Source organism: Mercenaria mercenaria, chromosome 2 (genome assembly GCF_021730395.1).
Source record: "Mercenaria mercenaria strain notata chromosome 2, MADL_Memer_1, whole genome shotgun sequence".
NCBI lineage: Eukaryota > Metazoa > Mollusca > Bivalvia > Venerida > Veneridae > Mercenaria > Mercenaria mercenaria.
In genome coordinates this window covers 2,521,013-2,544,085 of record NC_069362.1, presented here as the reverse complement: position 1 = coordinate 2,544,085, position 23,073 = coordinate 2,521,013, and the positions used below count along the sequence as shown (strand labels likewise).

Below are 23,073 nucleotides of genomic sequence, written 5' to 3'. Positions count from 1 at the left end.
TAACTGATTTAAATTCTGACAGAGTTATGCCCCCTTTTAGCTCCACTATTCGGAGAATAGTGGGGCTATACTATTTGCCCCGGCGTCGGCGTCGGCGTGACCCTACTTGGTTAAAGTTTTTCGGCAACCTTTGTTTTTCTGTCATATCTTTGTTACTATTGCTTATATCTTACTGTAACTTCACATAAACATTGTCCAGTATACAAACAATATATGTGTAGGGGCTGAGCCCATTATACCCAAGGTCAAGGTCACCAAGCTGTTATATTTAGGTTATTTTTAAGGTTAAAGTTTTTCGGCAACCTTTGTTTTTCTGTCATATCTTTGTTACTATTGCTTATATCTTACTGTAACTTTACATAAACATTGTCCAGCATACAAACAAAGTATGTGTAGGGACTGGGCCCATTATACCTAAGGTCAAGGTCACCAAGGTGTTATACTTAGGTTATTTTTAAGGTTAAAGTTTTTCGGCAACCTTTGTTTTTCTTTCATATCTTTGTTACTATTGCTTATATCTTACTGTAACTTTACATAAACATTGTCCAGCATACAAAAAGAGTATGTGTAGGGACTGGGCCCATTATACCCAAGGTCAAGGTCAACAAGGTCTTATACTTAGGCTATTTTTAAGGTTAATTTTTTTAGGCAACCTTTGTTTTTCTGTCATATCTTTGTTACTTTTGCTTATATCATACTGTAAATTCACATAAACATTGTCCAGCATACAAACAAAATATGTTTAGGGGCTGGGCCCATTATACCCAATGTCAAGGTCACCAAGGAGTTATACTTTGAATTATTTTCATGTTAATTTTTTTTCGAAAGCTTCGTTTTTGGACATATCTTTGGTACTTTAAAAGATAATGACTTGAAATTAAAAGTATTTGTTTATAATCATCTGCATGTGTGGCTACATACCCCATAACTCTAATTGTGTTTTTGACAGAATTATGCCCCTTTTGTACTTAAACTTTTTTGCAATCTTCGCTTTCTGGATACTACTTTAATGCAATATAAGATAAAGACTTGAAACTTAAAATGTATCTTTATCATCATCATCTGCATGTGTGGTAACAATCCCCATAACTCTGATTTGTATTTTTGACCGAATTATGCCCCTTTTATACTTAAATTTTTACAAACTTCGTTTTCTGGACATAACTTTGGTACTATATAAGATAATGACTTGAAACTCAAAATATATCTTTATCATCATCATCTGCATGTGTTGTAACAATCCTAATGACTCAAATTTGTTTATTTGATGGAATTATGCCCCTTGGTGTATCTTCCTTTTAAAGTAGAGGTGTCTTATTCAGACATATATTCATTTTACTGTCAAATCCCCGAGTAGTGGAGCGCGCTGTCTTACGAACAGCTCTTGTTAACTTAAACTTTTTTGGTTAAAGTTTTTGATAAAGTCAAATATCTCTGTTACTATCAAAGCTTTTGACAAGAAACTTAAAACAGATATTTACTATCAAAGTCTACACCAGGAGAAATAATCCTCATCATCATGACTCTGATTTGAATTTTGACAGAGTTATGTTCCTTGTTAACTTAGAATTTTTGCTTAAGTTTTTGATAAAGACAAATATCTCTGTTACTATCAAAACTATTGACTTGAAACTTAAATAGTTTTTAACTATCAAAGTTTACACCAGAAGAAGTTATGTTCAATGTTAACTAGAATTTTTTGGTTAAAGCTTTTGATAAAGTCAGATATCTCTGTTACTATCAAAGCTTTTGACTTGAAACTTAAATAGTTATTAACTATCGAAGATACAATCCCCATAACTCTAATTTGAATTTTGACAGTTACGTTCAATGTTAACTTAGAGTTTTTTGGTTAAAGTTTTTTATAAAGTCAAATATCTATGTTACTATCACAGCTTTTGACTTAAAACTTAAAATAGTTATTTACTATCAAGAGTCTACACCAGGAGAAATAGTCCTCATAACACTGATTTGAATTTTGACAGAGTTATGTTCCTTGTTAACTTGGTATTAAGTTTTTTGATATTGATCAAGTCAAATATTTTCTTGTTAATAGCTGAACCATATTCCTTTGTATACAGTTTGGGGTATAATACGCACCCCTTTGTGAAATGAAGAAAGTCATATAAAACATATGTAATATATTCAAATATTGAATTTGAAGTTCCCTTACCAAAGAAAAGGGCCTGCCGTGTACTCTTGCTGCGTATATATGGCGTACTTGTCGCATACATGATGTGTACTAAATTCTTGGACTTGAAATAGTATGCAGGATATACACCGCATATACACCGGTAGTACGTTTGTAGTACACTTTTGACATGCAAATGAGCTCTGCTGCGTACTACCTGCCGCGTACATGCTGCGAATATATAGTACGCAGGAAGTACACCGGAGAAATTTAATATGCGGGAAGTACACCGGAGAAATAGTACACAGCATGTACACGGCACATACACTTTTCACATGCAAATAGGCTCTCGGGTGTACATGCTGTGAACAAGGTGCAAATTATGTATTCTTTTCTGGTATTTTTGCATCGATATATTCTTTACACATTCAGTCAGTATAACTTTGTGCAAAGACATTTAGGCAATGGAATGCAATGTATTTTAAGTAAAGTAATGAACTTAAGTTTTTAAGCCAAATCAAAATATAAAAGAAACAAAATGTTTATTGATTACTATAATTGAAAGAGAAGTTGAATTACTAATTAAGGTATAGGTCCATGCTTCGGAGAAAAAAAGTTCAAACGTCATCAAATCATAGAAAGAAAGCATTGTTTTACATGAAAATATAACAGCATATAAAACATTTGTATTATTGTACAAAACAATTGTCAATTTATTCATATATGTATTGAATTCCGGAAAGGGACTACTTGAAGGGGCCAGTGTACACTTCTGGACAGTCCAGCGCCTTTAAAAACTCACCATTTTTAAAAAGCTGTTATATGTCTTCGTTTAAATGCATTTGCAACACCGTGCGAGTGTTTAAACTTTACATAACTAGGTAAAACATCGTTTTGACAATTGCTTACATTTATTTCTTTACAAATGGCATTCTTTTTTAAAGGGGGACAACTCATTTAGAATATTTTAAGTATCCAACTCCGTGGGACAGAACAGTAAAACATGTATTGGACATATAAGTTGTGAGTCAAGATGCCGTTCATTCGCTAAAAAATCTGTTGTTTTGTGATATACTGCTAAACCTTATTAAATATAGAATAAGTTTTGCTGTGGCAAGTTTGTTACATTTAAAATTATAACCTAAATTATAATACATAATATTTCCTTTATATATACCATATATATTCAGTTAAAATACAAAAAGCAAATTCAACTTACAAAACTTTGATACTGTATGTTAGTCCTTTATTTTAGGATATTTTACTCTAAGAGACTGTTCTCATTTTAGCTCCACTTTTCAAATAGACAGGAAGTTATTACTGGGCATGCTCCAAAGAGATCACATGATGGGTCTAATCTAACCAGAGTTGCTAGAAAAATCTGTTTTCTTGCTGTGTATATGAAGTGTACTTCTGAAAATTTCAATCACTGTGCCGCATACATGTTGTGTTAACTCATGTCTCCTGCGTACATGCTGTGTACTCTGTGAAATAGTACGCAGCATGTACGCAGCATGCGGTGTATGTAAAACGTACTTATTTGGCGTACTACTGTGTTCGCAGCATGTACGCAGCAAGTACACATTATGTACGCCACAGATGCTTGCTTCTGTAAGGGAGTCCATGTTTTGTCTAAACTGTTTGACGTAAGGCTTTGAAACTTAACCACTTGTTAACCATCATTATTCTCCATATGTAGACAAGACTACTTAGCTAGGACAAGGATTTTGGCTCGGTTATTTTGACAAAGAAATTAGTTTTAGTTTTGCGTACCGTTGATTCCATATTTCCTCTAAACTGCTTGATATATGGCTTAACGTACATTTAGATAATATCATAAGACATTTCCATATAGTGCAAGACTATTCCAGTTCCATTAATACAGGTACATTGTTTGTCTCATCTGTGTTTTTGTTCTGTTTTCTGAAAAGCTCTGGTAATATTTTGACCCAGTACTTAACATCTATTCTTTGAATAGTCGAGCGCACTTGCCAACTGACAGCATTGCTGTGGCAACAATGTTACTAATAGTCCAGAAATATGTGGATTTTGCAATACCTTAAAATGTACAAGAGATAAAATTTGATAAATAGGCAAATGACAATGTTGAAAAAATGCAGCTATTCTACTCGCCCGGGCGTCAGCGTCACACTTTGGTTCAAGTTTTGCATGCAAGTACATATGGCTATCATTTAAAGGCATATAGCTTTTAAACTTATTTTTTCTTTTTCTAGGTCAATTACCAACCTCACTGTGTCAAGTCCCATAATTCTGACATTATGCCCCCTTTTGGAATTAGAAAACCTGGCTAAAGTTTTACATGCAATTTATTATCTCCAAAACTAATGCAGATATTGAATTGAAACTTCACATGTGTTCGGGGTTATAAAACTAGTTGATAGCATCAGGTCCCATTACTCTGACCTGCATTTTGGCATAATTAAGCCCCTTTGGAACTTGGAAAATTCTGGTTAAAGTTTTTCGTGCAAGTACATACAGCTATTACTTAAAAGCATATAGATTTGGAACTTTTTCTTTTTCTAGATCAATTACCAACCTCACTGGGTCAAGTCCCATAACTCTGACATGTATTTTGGGCAAATTTTGCCCCCTTTTGGACTTAGAAAATTCTGGTAAAAGTTTTGCATGCAAGTTACTATCTGCAGAACAAATGCAGATATTAAATTGAAACTTCACATGTGCCATCAGGGTTATAAAACTAGTTTATTGCATCAAGTCCCAAAACTCTAACATGCATTTTGGTCAAATTATGTCCCCTTTTGAACTTAAAACTTCTGGTTAAAGTTTTACATGTACTAAGTTACTATCTCCAAAACTAGTGCAAATACTGGATTGAAACTCTATAGATATTTTAACAGTTAGGGTAATATTTTCCTGCTTCTGCGACAATAATTCGAATAGTCGAGCATTGGCTGTCTTATGGACAGCTCTTGTTTTCTCCATTCTTTTGTCTGTTGCTCCAATTGTCGGTCTGTCACAAAGGATGAATTCTCAGTTTTTACCATTATAAGCACGGAGATTATTTTATGAAGCCTGAGACATAGGTATACTATAAAGAATCATACAGATTATTTTATTTTGTCCTTTATCCATCCATTTGTCCATCTGTATTGCCCAGCTTTCTATAAAGGACTTTAAAAGTAGACCTTTTGTACAAGATGGATGGTAGGTTACATGAGAGAGCGCAGGTTCTTCATTAATAAAGAAATCATAAGAAAATCAATTAAATTTCAAAATAAAAAAAGAGTGGTTCATAAGGCAGCAATTTGTTCGGGCATTGGACTTTCATTGTTTGAGAGTAGTCTTGTTTTATTTGGAGACTCCATCAAAACCCTGATGTTTTAGACAGGCAGCATTACCACTGGATCACCTTGCCTTTCCTATTGAGGCCCATCCCAAGACCTGTATCTCAGTAAAAATTTGGAAACACTGAACATACTGTTATTTTTCTTTCAGCATTTTCCAGGTAACCAGAAGCAATGGCCTCAGTTGATGCAGCTAGCCAGTCAGGTGTGTCGGGATATGAAGCAGTATTTGATGAGGACCCTGAAAGAAAATATGTTTGTCCTGTCTGCCTCACTGTGATGAAAGATGCAGTGCAAACATCATGTGGACACAGATTCTGCGAAACATGTATTCGTAAAGTTGCAAAGTAAGTAGATAAAATGGTGTAAGTTCTATTTAGTTATAATAGTACATGTAGTTAGTTATTTTATACCCACCAAATATGAAGTATTGAGGGGCTATATATTGGAGTCATAAGTGTATTTCCTTAAGTGATAGGTTAAAGGTCGTGTTCACACATGAAAATCCCAAGTGAAAGCTTTTGTGTCCTCTCTATCCATAATTTCTAAACCCCTTGAAGGGTTTGCCTCGTAAAGATGAGATGTAGAACCTCATCAAGAGAGACATGTCAAAACATTTGGTTGTATCATCATCTTATCTCCTTAACAGTAGAAAGGATTTTTATGTTACTAGCATCAGTTGTTAACCTCTTGAAAAAGTTGTGCTAATTGGTTACCTTCCCTGTATAAAAGTAATGTCTAGTGGTATAAATCACATTCAATGATAGCTCTAGCTTAGCAACATATAAGTTTTTTATGTGTGAGCTGGCCATGGTTTGGTTTGAACTGCATGTTATCTATACAGAATTTGGTATCTCCTTGACTAGTACTTAATTACATTGTCATGAATTCTAGTTCCAGTTTCTATTTGCAGTGTTGAAAAGTTGTAACTTAGTGACAAAACTCGGACAGAAAGCATCAATCATAGACAAGTAATCGCGCATATAATGTCATCTGCTGAAACTATTTTATCATTTTAGTGTTGTACTTTTAGCAAACTTCAAATTTTGTTGAAATGTGTTAGACAGAACTTTATTGTGATCAAAGAGCGCTATTAATATATATAATGAACCATAGCTGTCCTTATTTGCTTACATTAACATTATAATTGCTAAGAAATTGCATATGTATCTCTTTATTTTCAGTCGATCAGGAATGTGTAAATGCCCAGTAGACAACACATGGTTTGACACAGAATTTGAGGTATGTAGGCATCAGCTTTAGTTTTATGTCTTTTTTTGTTTTTGAAAGTAGAGTACAGTTTTTATGTCGGTAATTATAAGGTTTAAACATCAACTTTTTAATTAAACTTATATCTGTTTTTTCTTTCTCTACAGTCAATTAAATCTGTTTAGAAAGGTTAATTTGGAGCCTCTCAACTTTTGATTCCCTTTCATAAATTTCCAGCTTTAAAGTTAAAAGGTTATGGTAGCTGTTTGCTTGAAAGGGTGAGCACAAGGCTCCCATTTCTCGAAGTTGCAATTCTGAATCGGGGGCAAAATATATAGCCGAATCTCAGTCATGAATTCCAGTATGTCTAGTGTGCTTTATCCTCAAGACTCGGTGGGGTGGCGCATTTTCAGGTTATTAGCTCGACTTTCGAAAAAGTAGAGCTATTGCACTTGCCACGGCGTCGGCATCGGCATCGCCGTTGGTTAAAGTTTTTGATAAAGTCAAATATCTCTGTTACTATCAAAGCTATTGACTTGAAACTTAAAATAGTTATTTACTATCAAAGTCTTCACCAAGAGAAACAATCCCCATAACTCTGATTTGAATCTTGACAGAATTATGCCCCCTTTTAACTTAGAATTTTTGGTTAAAGTTTTTGATAAAGTCAAATATCTCTGTTACTATCAAAGCTATTGACTTGAAACTTAAAATACTTATTTACCATCAAAGTCTACATCAGGAGAAACAATCCCCATAACTCTGATTCGAATTTTGACAGAATTATGCTCCTTTATAACTTAGAGTTTTTTGTTAAAGTGTTTGATAAAGTCAGATTTCTCTGTTACTATTAAAGCTTTTGACTTGAAACTCGTAACAGTTATTTACTATCAAAGTCTACACCAGGAGACACAATTCCCATAACTCTGATTTGAATTTTGACAGAGTTATATCCCTTTTTAACTTGGATTTTTTTTTACTGACAAAGCTCTAATTCAGAGTCAAGCACTGAGAAAAGTCGAGCGCGCTGTCTTACGGACAGCTCTTGTTTTGTTGTGATATATTCAGTAAGGATTACTTTTTGTTGAACAATCCCAAATTACAAACAAAACCAAAAGAAGTGCAGCATTGTCAAAAGGCTCATGTAGCTATATGGAAAATTAAGTTCCCATTATAAAATGTGTCAATGCTTGTTTAATATTGTGTAGTTATATGGTTTGTTTTGTTTCAATATTTTCAGTTATTTCCTGATGTGGCTATTCGTAGAGAAATTCTGTCACTGAAAGTGAAATGTGAGCAACACCACAAAGATTGCAGCTGGACTGGGGAACTGAGGGATCTGGAGGTATTCAGTTTTTAGCTTGACTATTTCAACAATAGGTAGACCTATTGCACTCACCTATTGTTTGTGTCCGTGTTCCAATTGGGTTTTGTATGTTAGTTGGCATCTCAGTACAGATTTATAAGAATGGATTGATTCATTTTTAACATCACTCAAATGTTTATTGTGAGGATCTGACTTCCACTGTGCAGGTTTTATTATTCTGTTTTGCTTTCTCACAAAGTTATGCCCCTTTTACATCTTAGCAATATTTTTGTGTAATCTGTTATGTCATTAAGCATCATAAGATAGGAAAGCTTCATGACTCAAATTTGTTGCCCATTTTGTACTTGTTTATGTGAATGTTTTCATAGTTACAAGGCTTTTGAATCATCAAGCATTGCTGTCCTCTGATAGCTCTTGTTTCCCTCCCTCCTGTGATAGTCAGACTGTCTTCTTGATCAGTTTCCAAGGTTACAAAACAGGCATGGTACCATTCTCAGAAACTAGCTCGCCATCAGTCAGTTTCAAGACTAAGCTTTGTCTTGGCCAATCAGATGATAGTGTCATGATACTGGGTTCTATGTTATAAAACTGAGTTTGGATACCAGTCTCAAAATTCCAGCATCTGTTGGTTAGCTAAAATTTGAAATTGACCAATGGCAAGGCTGCATTTGAGACTGGGCTGAAAAGTTAGTTATCAAACCTTGAGAACTGAGTAAATAACTCAAAATTACTGGTAAAAAGGACAGTGACCCAAAAGAAAGAAAGGCAGTATTGAATTTTGATTATCTGATATGATAACAGTAGATTTCGATGATGAAATTACACCCATTTTCTGTTGAAACTGTTTCTTAGTAACATGATACGAAAATTTAAAGGAAATTGTTGAAAAAAAGGAAGATTCAGAGATTTTTTTTATTCAGCTGTATATAAGTTTTAAAAAAATCATATTTCAGAGTAAATTTTCCCCTAAGATTTAGTGCAAAGAATGCTTTTTTCTGTTTTTCAGTCCCACATGACACTGCCAGTTAAGGGAACTTTCAAGCCAAATGCCAGATGGTAAAAGCTGTGATGAAAAGATATTTATCTATGTTGCCAAAAAATAGTAGCCATTTGGGGATCAAAATTCAGAAATATTTCACAGAATCGGCAAAAATAAAGTGCATGTACAGAAGCACTTTATTTTCATCAGTAACCAAAATTTTACAGCATTGTGAGAAATTCTTATCTTATTTGTAGCAGATTTTACGTCGTGACTCAAAATGGCAGTCAGGGGAGATAATCTGTACATCAACTGTGACTCTTAAAATGGCAGTCAGAGGAGATAATCTGTGCTAGCTATGTGAAAAGCATGTGTTCATTGATGATGAGTTTTTCTTTTGGCAAGCATGTAATGAACCGTTTTTCATTCATGATTAATGAGTATATCCTGACAAATGTGAAAATGTATATGCTTGTTACTAATAAAATCTGTAAAAAAATCCCATGGAGGGAAAGAATGCAACCAAGAAGAATTAATAGCAGGCTTGGTTTGATTGAGTCTGTTCATCAGATGTAATGAAATTTGCAACACCTCTCACGCCCCCTAGCACCGGCTTAAGTGGAACTCTATTACACATATGTTGAATGGACTCCATGATCCGAAAGGACCAGAAAATATAACAACACCCATTCCCAATCAGGCAACAGACTGCTTTTAGATTAGAAGACAGTTAATTGAAAAGGTGTTTGTGATAATTTTAAGTATCTAATCTGTTACACATAATTATGTTTTAGTCATTTATAAAAAAAGCCATTATTTATTAATTAAAACAGTGTACATGAAGTCAGTAAAATAGATTTACTATGGATTAGGGTACTACACATCTGTGTACTTAAAGGCATAGGCCTCCAGATCCTTCGACAACAAAAAAGGAAATTTTTTAGATATCTGGAAATTAATGCTACATTTCTTTAGAATGCTTTGAAACTTAATTACTGACGTACTATATGTTACTGAAAAGCGTTTCTGAAAATTCCCGAGTAGCTGCCGGGGATCAAACCCCCGACCTCAGGATTGGAAGGCCAGTGTGCAAACCACTGAGCTATCCGTCCACCAATACTATGTACATGCATAAATTTGTCTGTGTAATTATGTTTTGTTCTATATTTTCGGAAACATCAGTTATTGGACTGCAGAAAGTTTCCAGTAGTGTGTTCACTATGTGGTAAGAGTAGAATAAATCGTGAAGACATATCCTGTCACCTCAATGAAAAATCTGGAGATTGCCCTCGTGTCATTATTCCATGTCCGTACCAAAAATATGGATGCCAATTTGCTGTGAGTTAATTATATGATTATATTCCTAACATTTTAAAGATAGATTTATAAACTTCTGTTACAGTGTGTTGAGTGACTCTATTTATATATTGTCTATTCTGACATTCCGCTCGAAAAAACAAACATAAAAATAATTTTAGGCTTTTTAAAGGATACTCAAAATTTATGAAACTTGTTAAACATTTGGAGTTGTTATATAATGGGTTCTGTTTAAATACTGCACAGATTTATTGCCAGTTCAAGAAGCGTCAAAAGTCAGATAAGCAGGTTTTTGTGTCAGCTCCTTATATTTTGCACTCTTAAAAGATTTTCAAAAAAATTAGCAGTGTTTACAATAAAGAGATCTCCCTCAACACATAACTTTGAGTCATACCAGTTCAAGGTCAAAACTTTGTGGTGATTTCAAATGTCAAGTACAGTAAACCTCACTTATAAAGAACTCGGATATAAGGAACACTCATTTATAAGGAACAGTTTTCAATTCCCCGATCTAATACGTTCTTTATTCAATGTAAAAATCCTCGGTTATAAGGAACACTTGGTTAGAAGGAATACTTTTTCCAGTCCCAAAGTAGGAAATTTGGTTATAGCGAACAGACATAAAGAATAAAAATTATTGAAAACCGGAAATAAACATGAGAATCGCTGATGACGTCAGAGTAACGTCGACACTATCACGCGCTTTCATGCACATGAATAAACACAAACTATTTCATTTCTATGATCTTTAGTTTGTTAAATCACGGATACGATAAAACGAAAATATATAATATCATCAAATTACCAAATATTAGATGATAGTAGAGTACAACACTTATATTTACTCAAGGTTATGTTCGACAGCTACATGTATTGGGTATTTCATGTTAGCAATAGTGACGGTCACGGTCATACTATCCTAAATAAATGTGCTAGCTTTCTAATTACACATGATTAACAATGGCAAACAGTCCAGTTTACCAAATTTCCAATTGTAAAAGTTATAGCAGGCGCTAAAATGGACAATAGCAAAAGTATAGGTATAATTTACACTTTTTTTATTTTAATGCCAATATATGTCAGGTTATTTAATAGTGTGCTTGATACTGGATATGTCCCTTCTTCTTGGCTTGAGGGAACCATTATACCTATTTTTAAAAATAAAGGAAACTCGTAGGAACCTAATAATTATAGGCCAATTACAATACTAAGCTGTTTAGGCAAACTTTTTACCGCAGTTCTAAATTATCGTCTCATAAAATATGTCGAAACGTTCAATTTGTTAGATGAAAACCAGGCTGGGTTTAGAAAAAGCTATTCTTGCTCAGATCACATTTTTACACTTCATGCCCTTATTGAAATTCTAAAGAAAAAGAAGCAAAAACTTTTCTGTTCATATGTGGATTTTTCCCAGTGCTTTGATAAAATCTGGCGATATGGGTTGTGGCATAAACTGTCACAGAATCTAATACATGGGAAGTTTTTTAAAGCAATATTTAATATGTATCAGAATATCAAATCCTGTATTTCCCACAACAGTAATAAATCGTTAGTCTTCCAGTTCGAAATCGGCTGACGTCAGGGAGAAAATTTGAGTCCCATACTTTTTTCCCTGTATCTTAATGATTTACAATCTTTTCTAGAGGAAAATGGTGCTATGGGCATAGAGTTATATAGTCCCGATGATGAGATCTGGCTGAAACTTTTACTACTACTCTATGCTGATGACACTGTTATTGTTTCTTCTAATGCGTCTGATTTTCAGAACTCTTTAGATCAATTTAATACATACTGTGATAACTGGAAATTAAAAGTTAATTTACAAAAAACAAAAATAATTGTCTTTGGTGCAAGAAACACCAATAATTTTAACTTTACCCTCGGAACACAGCAAGTTGAAATTACGAATAAATATCATTATCTAGGTGTTACCTTTTCAAGTAATGGTTCGTTCCTGAATGCCAGGAAACATGTAGTCCAGCAAGCAAACAAAGCTATGTACCTTTTATTTTCAGGGGTAAATAATGCTGATCTCCCTGTCGATCTCATTTTAAAACTTTTCGACCATACAGTTTTACCAATACTGACATACGGATCGGAAATATTTGTTTTGAAAATACTGATTTACTTGAAAGAGTTCATAATGATTTCCTTCGAAGGATAACAAATGCGCGCAAAAGTACTCCAATGAATATGCTCTATGGCAAATTGGGTATAGATATCCAATATCTATAATAGTTAAAACAAAAATGATCTCTTTTTGGGCTAAACTGTTACTAGGCAAAGATACAAAATTGTCTTCTATAATTTACAAATATATGGTATCTCAGGACCAGTTTGACTATAAATGGATAAGTAAAATCAAGGAAATTCTAAATTCTGTTGGAAGACCTGACCTATGGTTACACCAGAATACTTCTGTCACAAAACACTTGCATAAGCAAATTAAACAAACTCTCATTGACCAATTTCAACAAGAATGGCACACCTAGATGCAACAGTCTAATAAAGGAATGATATATAATAGTTTTAAAGATAACTTAGAGTATGAAAATTATTTCCGAATTCTTCAGAAGAATGATTACCTTACTTTTTTCAAATTCCGTACATGTAATCACAGACTGCCGGTTGAAATTTACTTAACTCAAATTCACCATGTATTTTGTCAGAAACGTGCAAAATGATTAGAGCAATAATAACTCAGTTCTAATTGAATTAACTGACCTACTTTTACCTTAGTTTATAATCCGCCCACACATGTTAACTCCATTATGAATGAATAATATGCTTGGGTAATTATTATAACCGCACTATTAGCAATTAGGAGTGACCTGTCGCTTTTATTTTTAAATTTGGATTTTCCAGACTGTTCCATTTATTAAATAAGGGTTTGAAAGATATTTGACTTTTTTAAACTGTAAATATATTTTATATAATGTAAAGATTGAAACTGCATCGGTAGCTCAGTTGGTACAAATGAGGAATCTTGATAGTGATTTAACTTTTGCGATTAGGAGGCTGTGGGTTCGAATCTCACACAGGGCGATTTGTTTTATGATTGAATATGTTTTATTTACATTTTTCATGTTTCTTTTTTTTATTATTTCGTTTTATTTCATCATTTCAATTTCATTTTTAATTTCATTCGTACAATTTCAATACATTCAATACATTTCAAACACACGCTTCCAATAGAGCATCTTCTCACTCGCTGGCGATGTCCTCCGAATCAGTGTCATCAGCTAGTTGAATTACCAAATTGTCAAGAGCTATGTCAACCATGTTGAATAATTCACAATCAAGAAGATATTTGAAAAACCTATGTTATATGCGGAAATACCAAAATGATACAAGTAATGCGATCGATTCAAATACATGTTTAACATTATCATCATTTTAAAATGTACCTTAGCAAAGTATAAAATGAAAAAAAAAAATAAAATGAAAAAAAAAATATTGATCTCCGTTGGAATTCGAACGCACAAAAGTTAGATTTTAGAGCCGTCACGCTTACCACTGCACCACGGCGTCTAATTGTCGAAGAAAGCAGTCATTTAAATATTTGTTATAAAAATAAGTTATAAAAGGGTAGGGTACCCCTTTACTGAAGTGGTTTATTCCAGTAACCTTTCAAATCTATTAATAAAAGCGACAAGTCACTCCTAAATGCTAGTACTATCATAGTAAAACTTAGTGCGCGTTAAAAATAGTGCGATGTAGCCGCTATTATTAGAATAAATCCCACGCGTAAGTGACTCACCTTTGACCACATTACCCAAAGAGAATTTAAAGCGTCCGCATGATATTCATGACGACCTTTTTTGTTGATTCGTTCTTTAATAACTACATTACTTGCTAGGATTCCTTTTATTTTTTTATTTTTTTTTTACCTACAATTTAAATTAATGTTTGTAACTATAAATACTATAAATACAACTTGTAGTCTCTGTAATTTTTGAAATAGTGATTTTTACTAGATGTATAAAATTTCTGATACATTCATGATTTCCCCCAACAACAAAATAATATTTGCCTGTCGGAAGTTCATGTAAACATGTTATTATATACTGTCATTATGTTTAATCCCCATATTGTATAATTACTTGGGTGTAATAAAGATCATGTTCTGTTCTGTTCTGTTCTGTAATCCATATGTATGGCGCCGTTTAGTCGTAATACACTGTATGTCATAAACACCATACATTTTAATGGGTAGTCTAATTTAACATTTTTGTGATAAAAAAAATATCAAACATTTGTTTTATATTAGTATTGATGGTTATTCACATAACATGCAGTCAAGCAAGGTAAGGGGAGTAATTGCAACATATCTTATAGTCATCATGTAGCGCTCTCTAAAAATAAGATGAAATAACCGACAAAAATAAACATAAATTACGGTCATTCTTACCGACGAACATTTTGGCTTGGTTTAGAGTTAAAGCCGCGTTTCAAACTTATTTCGGTCATATGCATGCATGCAGGCAGTTTACCTTACCATCTCTCCAGAAAAGGACCGGTACTAGAAAAGCAACTTCCTCACATAAAGATTCAAGGTTGGCTCGTAGTGTGAACACTTAGCCCTTATCAAACGTCAGTCAAATTGTGTTCGTTATACAAACCTCGGTTACAAGGAACTAGTTCGCTATACGGATATAAGGAACCTCGGTAATAAAGAACAATTTTTAGAGGTCCCAAGCTGTTCCTTATAAGCGAGGTTTACTGTATTGTTTGTCCTCTTCTTATTTTGTTACCACTTTGATGGATTACTGTATAATTTGCATAAATATATGCCATAAATAAACAGTGTGCATAATGCAATATCCAGTCACCTTTATGGTTCAGTGCCAGTTACAGCCATTTACCAGTAATTTACATATCCATTCATCTTTCCATTTAATGGAGCTGTATTGTCCATAGTTTGCCATTTTCTTTGATAAGATAAAATCAGAATACTAATTTTGTTATCTCTTAAGCAATTGACATTTGTATAAATGTGCTTACAGATTTTTATGCCCCCCGGCAATCTACTGATGTGGGAGGCATATAGTGATTGTCCTGTCCGTTTGTTTGTTCGTTCGTCCGTACGAGGTTAACCAAATGGGACCGTTTCGTCTAGCATCAATACCCCTTACTAGAATGACTTGATACTAATGCAGATGTAACCTGTGACCATTCCTCATCTTCACACATCACCTGACCTCAGTTTGACCTTGAACTTGACCTCATTTTGGACTTAGGTTGCTTTATATGGGCCATCTCTTGGTTAACCAAATGGGACCGTTTTGTCTAGCATCAATACCCCTTATTAGAATGACTTGATATTAATGCAGATGTAACCTGTGACCATTCCTCATCTTCACACATCACCTGACCTCAATCTGACCTTGACCTTGACCTCATTTTGGACCTAGGTTGCTTTATAATGGCCATCTCTTGGTTAACCAAATGGGACCGTTTCGTCTAGCATCAATACCCCTTACTAGAATGACTTGATACTAATGTAGATGTAACCTGTGACCATTCCTCATCTTCACACATCACCTGACCTCAGTTTGACCTTGACCTCATTTTGGATTTAGGTTGCTTTATATCAACAAGGATGCCAACGGGGGCATCAAGCGTTTATTGAGCACAGCTTCTTGTTTATGGTTGGGAACTGTGGCTGTGTGCCAGTCACTTAATATGGAGTTCATTGGTTTGAGACCCAATGGTATCACAACCATACCATCTAACATGGCACACATATTATAATTTTCAGGACATGGACTGGAGCAAGATCATATAAGCATCAAACTTTATCACAATCATGTTAAAAATAAATTATATTTTGTAAAAACTGATGATATCTGTTTGCAGGGGCGTAGAGAAGTAATGGCCAGTCACGAGAAAGAGGCTGCACATTTACACCTGACCTGTATGGAGTAGAAAGTCGATTCACAGGACAGACAGATTTCTAGTCTGGATAAAACTGTTCAGGAGTTAATTGGGTATGAAGTTTTAAAAACATACTCTGTAGGTAGTCGACACAAGGTAGTAGACCCATAGTGTGAATCAGTTTGCATTTTATTAACAGATAAAACTGCTTTAATCAGGTTTTAAACAATTTCTACTTTTGTGGCTGCAGCACATACCATAAGAAGAGGAAGTGCCACTTCTCCTTGATATCTCTTTATGTCTTCTTAATCTTTGCTTACAAAGAATCTAACCTAAAATAGTCTAGGCAGGGCCCTTTATCTTGTAAATTTTAGATTGTTTTATATATGAAGCTTTAGGCTGTTATAATTCTCAAGAAAAGCCAGTTGTGATGCTTTAAGAAATGTTTCTGTATTGGAAGTTTTTACGTATTGCAGTGACTGCCGATGTCCACTGAAGACTTGATTACATTGTTACTGTTTCAGTCATTAATTTTTGAATTTTCAGAATTTTGGAAAAGAAGAAGATCAATTTTGAGTCAGTAGTATCACAATTAAAGGAATCCCAGATGATGAGCTACAATGGTAAACAGTTGTGGAAAGTCGAGATAGTATCAGGAACAAACAAGTACCATAGCCGTTCCTTCTATACTGGCTGCCCTGGGTACAAGCTTCATGTCTCACTGGAACTTAATGGACACACCGAGTCTGGTCAGAGTTACGCGTCCTTTTTCGTCATCCATGAGAAAGGCCAATTTGATGAGGAGCTATTTTTCCCATTTTCAGCCTCTTGCGGTGTGTCTTTGTTAGCAGTTCGACCGACGAGGAGTCATGAGACCATTGTCACATGTACCGCTGTTCCTAGATGTAGAACTGATACAGAAGGATTTCGTTGTCAGCGGGGACGCCTCAGATTTATCAGAATGGAGGAGTTACTCAGTGACGCATATTGTGTAGAGAATTGTCTCTATCTGGAAATTAGCGCCCATGTGTTCCAACTTGGTTCATTCACAAGTGAGCACCATACAGTTTCGAGACAGGTCCTAGATACTGTAGTAAACTGAACTTGAAAAAACAAGTGTTTCTGCGTGTGTTATTTAAAAACAAATGAATTGACGAGTTTTCTATTTTCTTCTGATCTCAGTACTGTTTAATATTCAGTGATCTCCAGTCATGATAAAAATACAAAGCCTTTTGAGAAGAAATGAATAGGTGTATCTATATGTCAATGCAATAACTGTAGATTGTGTAATATATTGAAGATGATTTATTCTCATGTTGGAAAAAGAGTCGTAAGTTTATTCAAAATATATTAGGACGGAATGATCTCCACAAATTTAAACAACTACAAAGCGCAATTTATTAACAAATGGACTATGCATTTATTCTATTCAGTGAAAAATAAATATTTTAAAGCTACTTTCTCACAGATTGGTTGAAATTTTTCAACACCTTCATTTAATACCACCAAGTATGGAATGCATGGAATGTTAATTATACACTGAAAAATGTTGAGTTGAAGAAATATAAATGTTTGATATTGGTAAAAAGCGTGAATAAAGTTGTTTTTTTTCCTATTATATAGAAAATGTGACAAACAGTTTTATACTCCCTTCTGCACAATAGTTTTGTTAAATTTATGAATATTTTGCAAAAATTGTAAGTTTGTACCATTGATTACTTTCACAATACCCATCTTTTATCGATTTTTGAGGGAAAAGAAAAACACCTTAAAAGTGTGAAAGTAATGAAACTACCCAGTCTACAGAAATAAAATTACAGACTGAGCTCATGTTCACAGTTTGGTTAAAATTTCGAATATCTTTATAATGCCCCCCTCCCCCATTCACCATTTATGAAATATTAATTTATAGATATGATTATTTTATATTTTGTAGGAAATGCTTTGACAAGAAATGTTGAGGTAAATAAAAAATTTGATGCATTTGAGAAGCAGTAGGATTTTTAGACTTTAACTTTGAAAAGGACTTCTTGATGAGCTACTGGTTTTAGAAAACTGTTGATTTCATTACATTTTAAAGATATTCACTTCTTGTTCCTGAAAAGAAGTCATATTTGCTAAAAAGTTAAATATATTTTTATCAAACAGTAATCAAAATGTTTCTCTATGTTCAGTATTAAATATGATTCTCCAAAAAACAACTTAGACATTTCTTGTGAATATTACAACTCCCATCTGTATATGAATTTCATCTTAAGTTTGTACCTTCATTTTTTTTCATTCAGTTGTTAACAACCAAAAGTTCTAAATAAAACAATACCTTGAACTTTTGTTTACTCTTATAAGTTGTTTTTTGCTCTTGTGAAAAATTCAGCAACCATTTTGCTTTTGACATCTACTTTATCAATACATGTGTTCATTCACTCTTGTTTGTTGGCTTATTTGTTTGTTATGTGCGTTACTCTATTGATTTATTAGTCCCCTACTGGTTGAAACCAGTTTTGGGGACTATAGGAATGCACTTTTCTATCTATCCATCTGTCTGTCCGAAATTTCGTGTCCAGTCCATAACTGTCACTCATCAAGGGATTTTTAGCTTGACTTTTCGAAGAAAAAATAGAGCTTTATTTTGTACTTGCCCCAGTGTCGGCATCGCTGTTGGTTAAATGTTTTCGTTAAGTCTAATATCTCTGTTGATATCAAAGCTATTGACTTGAAACTTAAAAATCATTAACTATCAAAGTCTACATCATGAGAAACAATCCCCATAACCCTGTTTGAATTTTGACAGAGTTATGCCCCATTTTAACTTAGAATATTTTGGTTAAAATGTTTGATAAAGTCAGATATCTCTGTTACTATCAAAGCTTTTGACTTGAAACTTAAATTGGTTATTTACTATCAAAGTCCACATCAGGAGAAATATTCTTGCTAACTCTGATTTGATTTTTGACAGAGTTATGCCTCTTTTTAACTTAGAATATTTTGGTAAAAGTTTTTGATTAAGTCAAATATCTCTGTTACTATCAAAACATTAAGACTTGAAACTTAAATTAGTTATATACTATCAAAGTGTACACCAGGAGAAACAATGCCCATAACTCTTGATTTGAATTTTGATAATCCCCTTTTTAACTTAAAATGTTTTGGTTAAAGTTTTTGATAAAGTCAAATATCACTGTTACTATCAAAGCTTTCGACTTGAAACTTAAAATAATTATAAGCTATCAGTCTTCACCAGGAGAAACAATCACCATAACTCTGATTGAATTTTGACAGAGTTATGCCCCTTTTTAACTTGGATTTTTTTGGATAAAGTTTTATAAAGTTTTTTACTGGCAAAGCTCTAATTCAGAGTCAAGCACGAAGAAAAGTCGAGCGTGGTGTCAATATTGTAATATTACTTGGCACAAATGTTCCCCATGATGAGACGACATGCCATGAGCAAAACCCGAACCCCTAGCTCAATGGTCAAGGTCACAATTGGAGGTCAAAGGTCAACAGGGCTTTTTGTGCCCCCCCCCCCTCCCCCCGTCCCCTATTTTCAGAGTTATGGCCCCTGAAATAGTCAAAAATGCACATTTTCACCTTGTGACATGCCTAGCTCAAAATGTATTTGATATAGATTCATGAAACCTTGCATGAGACTTAATCATGATATGAACTTGCGCTCATCCTATTTTTCATCCGGCGTCGCCCCCTATTTTCAGAGTTATAGCCCCTGAAATAGTCAAAATGCACATTTTCACCTTGTGACACGCCTAGCTCAAAAAGTATTTGATATAGATTCATGAAACCTTGCATGAGTCTTAATCATGATATGAACTTGCGCTAATCCTATTTTTCATTTGGGTCCGCCCCCTATTTTCAGAGTTATGGCCCCTGAAATAGTCAAAAAAGCACATTTTCACCTTGTGACATGCCTAGCTCAAAAAGTATTTGATAGTCATGAAACCTTGCATCAGTCTTAATCATGATATGAACTTGCGCACCTCCTATTTTTCATTGGGTCCGCCCCCTATTTTTAGAGTTATGGCCCCTGAAATAGTCAAAAATGTACATTTTCACCTTGTGACGCACCTAGCTCAAAAAGTATTTAATATAAATGGTTGGAAACTTGCATAAGTCTTTATCATGATATAAACTTGCACACCTCTAATTTTCTGGCTTGCTCCACCCCTATTTTTAAAGTTATGGCCCCTGAAATAGTAAAAAAATGCACCTTTTCACCTAATTATGTGTCTAGCTCAGAAAGTATTAGATGTAAATTCAGGAAACCTTGCTGGAGTCTTTATCGTGATGCAACCTTGCACACTTGGCATTCTTCTTGAGAATCTTAGCTCTTATTACAGAGTTATGGCCCTTGAAATAGCCAAAATAGTGGATTTTTTGTTTGTGATGCTCATAGCTCAAAAAGTATAGGGCCTAGAATAATGAATCCTTTACATAAAATGTTTGTTGAGGCTATACCCCATATAGACTGCAAACATTTGAATTATTGCCCCATATTTGTGGGGGGCACACCCTGTGTCCTACAGACACATTCTAGTTTCCTGTCCAGTCTATAACTCTGCCATCCATGAAGAGATTTCAGTATTACTTGGCACAAATATACCCCATAATAAAACGATGTGTCCTGCACAACTTTCAGACCCCAAGCTCAAAGGTCAAGGTCCCACTAAGTGACTGCAGTCAAACGTTAACATGGCATGAAGAGAGTGTGTTTCATGTCAGGTTCATATCTCTGTCATTCATCAAGGGATTTTAATATTACTTGGCACAAATGTTCCCCATGATGAGACAATGTGTCATGCGCAAACTCCAGACCCCTAGCTCAAAAGTCAAGGTCACAATTGGAGGTCAAAGGTCAACAGGGCTTTTTTCCTGTCCGGTCCAGAACTCTTGTCATCCATCAAGGGATTACAATATTACTTGGCATAAATGTTCCCCAGGATGAGTTGACATGTCATGTGAAACACCCAGAACCCTAGCTTAAAGGTCAAGGTCACTCTTGGAGATCAAAGGTCAATAGGATTTTTAGCTCACCTGAGCCAAAGGCTTAGGTGAGCTTTTGTGACCCCTCGATGTCTGTCATGTATCATCCGTCGTGTGTCTGTCAACATTTTCTAAATTAATCTTCTTCTGGAAAACCATTGGGCAGATTTACACCAGCTTGCACAGGAAAGATCCTTGGGTGGCCCCCTTTCAAAATCTTACAAAAAATTTAATTCCATGCAGAACTCTGGTTGCCATGGCAACCAAAAGGACAAACTTTAAAAATCTTCTGGTCCAAAACCACAAAGTGTAGAGCCTTGAAATTTGGCATGTAACATCATCTAATGGTCCTCTATGAAAAGTTCAAATTATGCCCCTATGGTGAAAAGAGGCTCCGCCCCGGGGGTCTCAAGTTTGACATTATAAGACTTATATAGGAAAAAACTGAAAATCTTCTTGTCTGAAACCACAAGACCTAGGCCTTTCATATTTGGTTTGTTGCATTGCCCAGTGGTCCACTACCAAGATTGTTCAAATTATTACCCTGTGATAAAAAAAGGGGCCCTGCCACGGGGGTCCCAAGTTTTACATGGACTTATATAGGAAAAAAAATCTTCTTGACTGTCTGAAACTGCAAGGCCTAGGCTTTTGATATTTGCTATGTTGTATTGCCTAGTGGTCCTCTACCAAAACTTTTCAAATTATTCTCCTGGGATGAAAAGAGGCCTCTCCCCGGGGGTCACTTGTTACATAAAAATAATGAAAAAATTATCATATCATATTTCAAAAACTGTTTAATTTTAATTACCTGATGACCACATGTGATTAGGAGTCAACTAACTGTGACCTTGGCCTACTGACCTACTATCTTGCTTTTTGAGATACAGCCTTAAAATTTGGATGACATGTACAGTTTTGCACAACGATCTTAAACTGACTTTCAGTGACCATAAATGTGACCTAATGACCTATTTTCTAAATATTTAGCATCAGTTTGACATTTGAAACATGTAGCTCATATCACACAGGTGAGCGATCCAAGGCCATAACCCTCTTGTTTTAATGTATACATGCAAGATGATACCTACACAGAGATTGTATATATGGTCACAAGATCTTTGTCAAGTTTGATAACGGACCCAACCGCTTAGCTTAACAGGGCAGCTGCAGAAATACAGATCTCAGGGTCGATCCTCTGGCGAGGCATGTGTTCGCTAGACATTGATTCCGAAATCATTCGCACTGTACTTCAGATTCATGTGGAACATTTGATAGATACTTGCGGAGATTAGTTCACTAAACGAATCAAGCCCGAAATGGCGCATAAATCGTGACATTTTCCTTCTCAAAAATCATTGTAAAGCTCATGCCTTTATTTTCGAATTAACTCTGAAAGACGTCGACGGCGCCTCTGAGGCTCTGGTGCTGCCGGTGCGCCATCCGATTCAGTGTCTGTTGCTGCAGCGCCACAGCGTTCCTGCGATCTACAGTTCCTGGTTGGTCGTTGTTTGGTGGCGGACCTGGTCATGTTGCTCATTTTCAGACACCATCATCTGGCTGTTCATTACCTTTTCCGTTGCAGGTATTTCAGGCACATTTCTAACATTTCTTCGTTCGTTCTCTCGAATCACCTTAACTTCACACCTGAAATGTTGATATTGAATTTCGAAATATGCCAGCGTTTTATTCATACATAATCATGATACATGTATTGATTTTAATAGGCCGTTTCTGCACTTTATATCTGTGATGATGGCTCCGTGGCAGAGTGGTCAAGTAGCTTCAATCATTTACCTTTCAATCTGTCAGCTCGAATAGGGGCAAGCGGGTTGGGCCTTTCTCTATAAGGTGGAAAGCTAGACAGTCCCATATGACCAAGAACTGTGTCGATATTAGTCTAATTTAAAAACAC

At 34.8% G+C, this 23,073-nt stretch overlaps 1 protein-coding gene across 1 annotated transcript; it reads left to right on the top strand.

The window, feature by feature from the left end:
• The first annotated feature begins 5,585 nt into the window (after positions 1–5,585).
• LOC128555405 (TNF receptor-associated factor 6-B-like) lies at positions 5,586–16,851 on the top strand. The gene is made up of 7 exons (XM_053537686.1): positions 5,586–5,804; positions 6,642–6,699; positions 7,907–8,011; positions 9,000–9,049; positions 10,145–10,310; positions 16,149–16,279; positions 16,713–16,851. The coding sequence occupies exons 1-6, from the start codon at positions 5,632–5,634 to the stop codon at positions 16,215–16,217; spliced, it is 621 nt and encodes a 206-aa protein (XP_053393661.1). The 5' UTR covers positions 5,586–5,631; the 3' UTR covers positions 16,218–16,279; positions 16,713–16,851.
• Positions 16,852–23,073: the final 6,222 nt, after the last annotated feature.

What these genes read in the sequence shown, in the direction of transcription:
- LOC128555405 (XM_053537686.1), top strand. Translation starts at nt 5,632, where the DNA reads ATGGCCTCAGTTGATGCAGCTAGCCAGTCAGGTGTGTCGGGATATGAA. An exon ending in GGGAACTGAGGGATCTGGAG is followed by an intron (nt 8,012 to 8,999) that starts GTATTCAGTTTT and finishes TCTGTTTTTCAG; the next exon opens with TCCCACATGACACTGCCAGT. An exon ending in TTCAAGCCAAATGCCAGATG is followed by an intron (nt 9,050 to 10,144) that starts GTAAAAGCTGTG and finishes TCTATATTTTCG; the next exon opens with GAAACATCAGTTATTGGACT.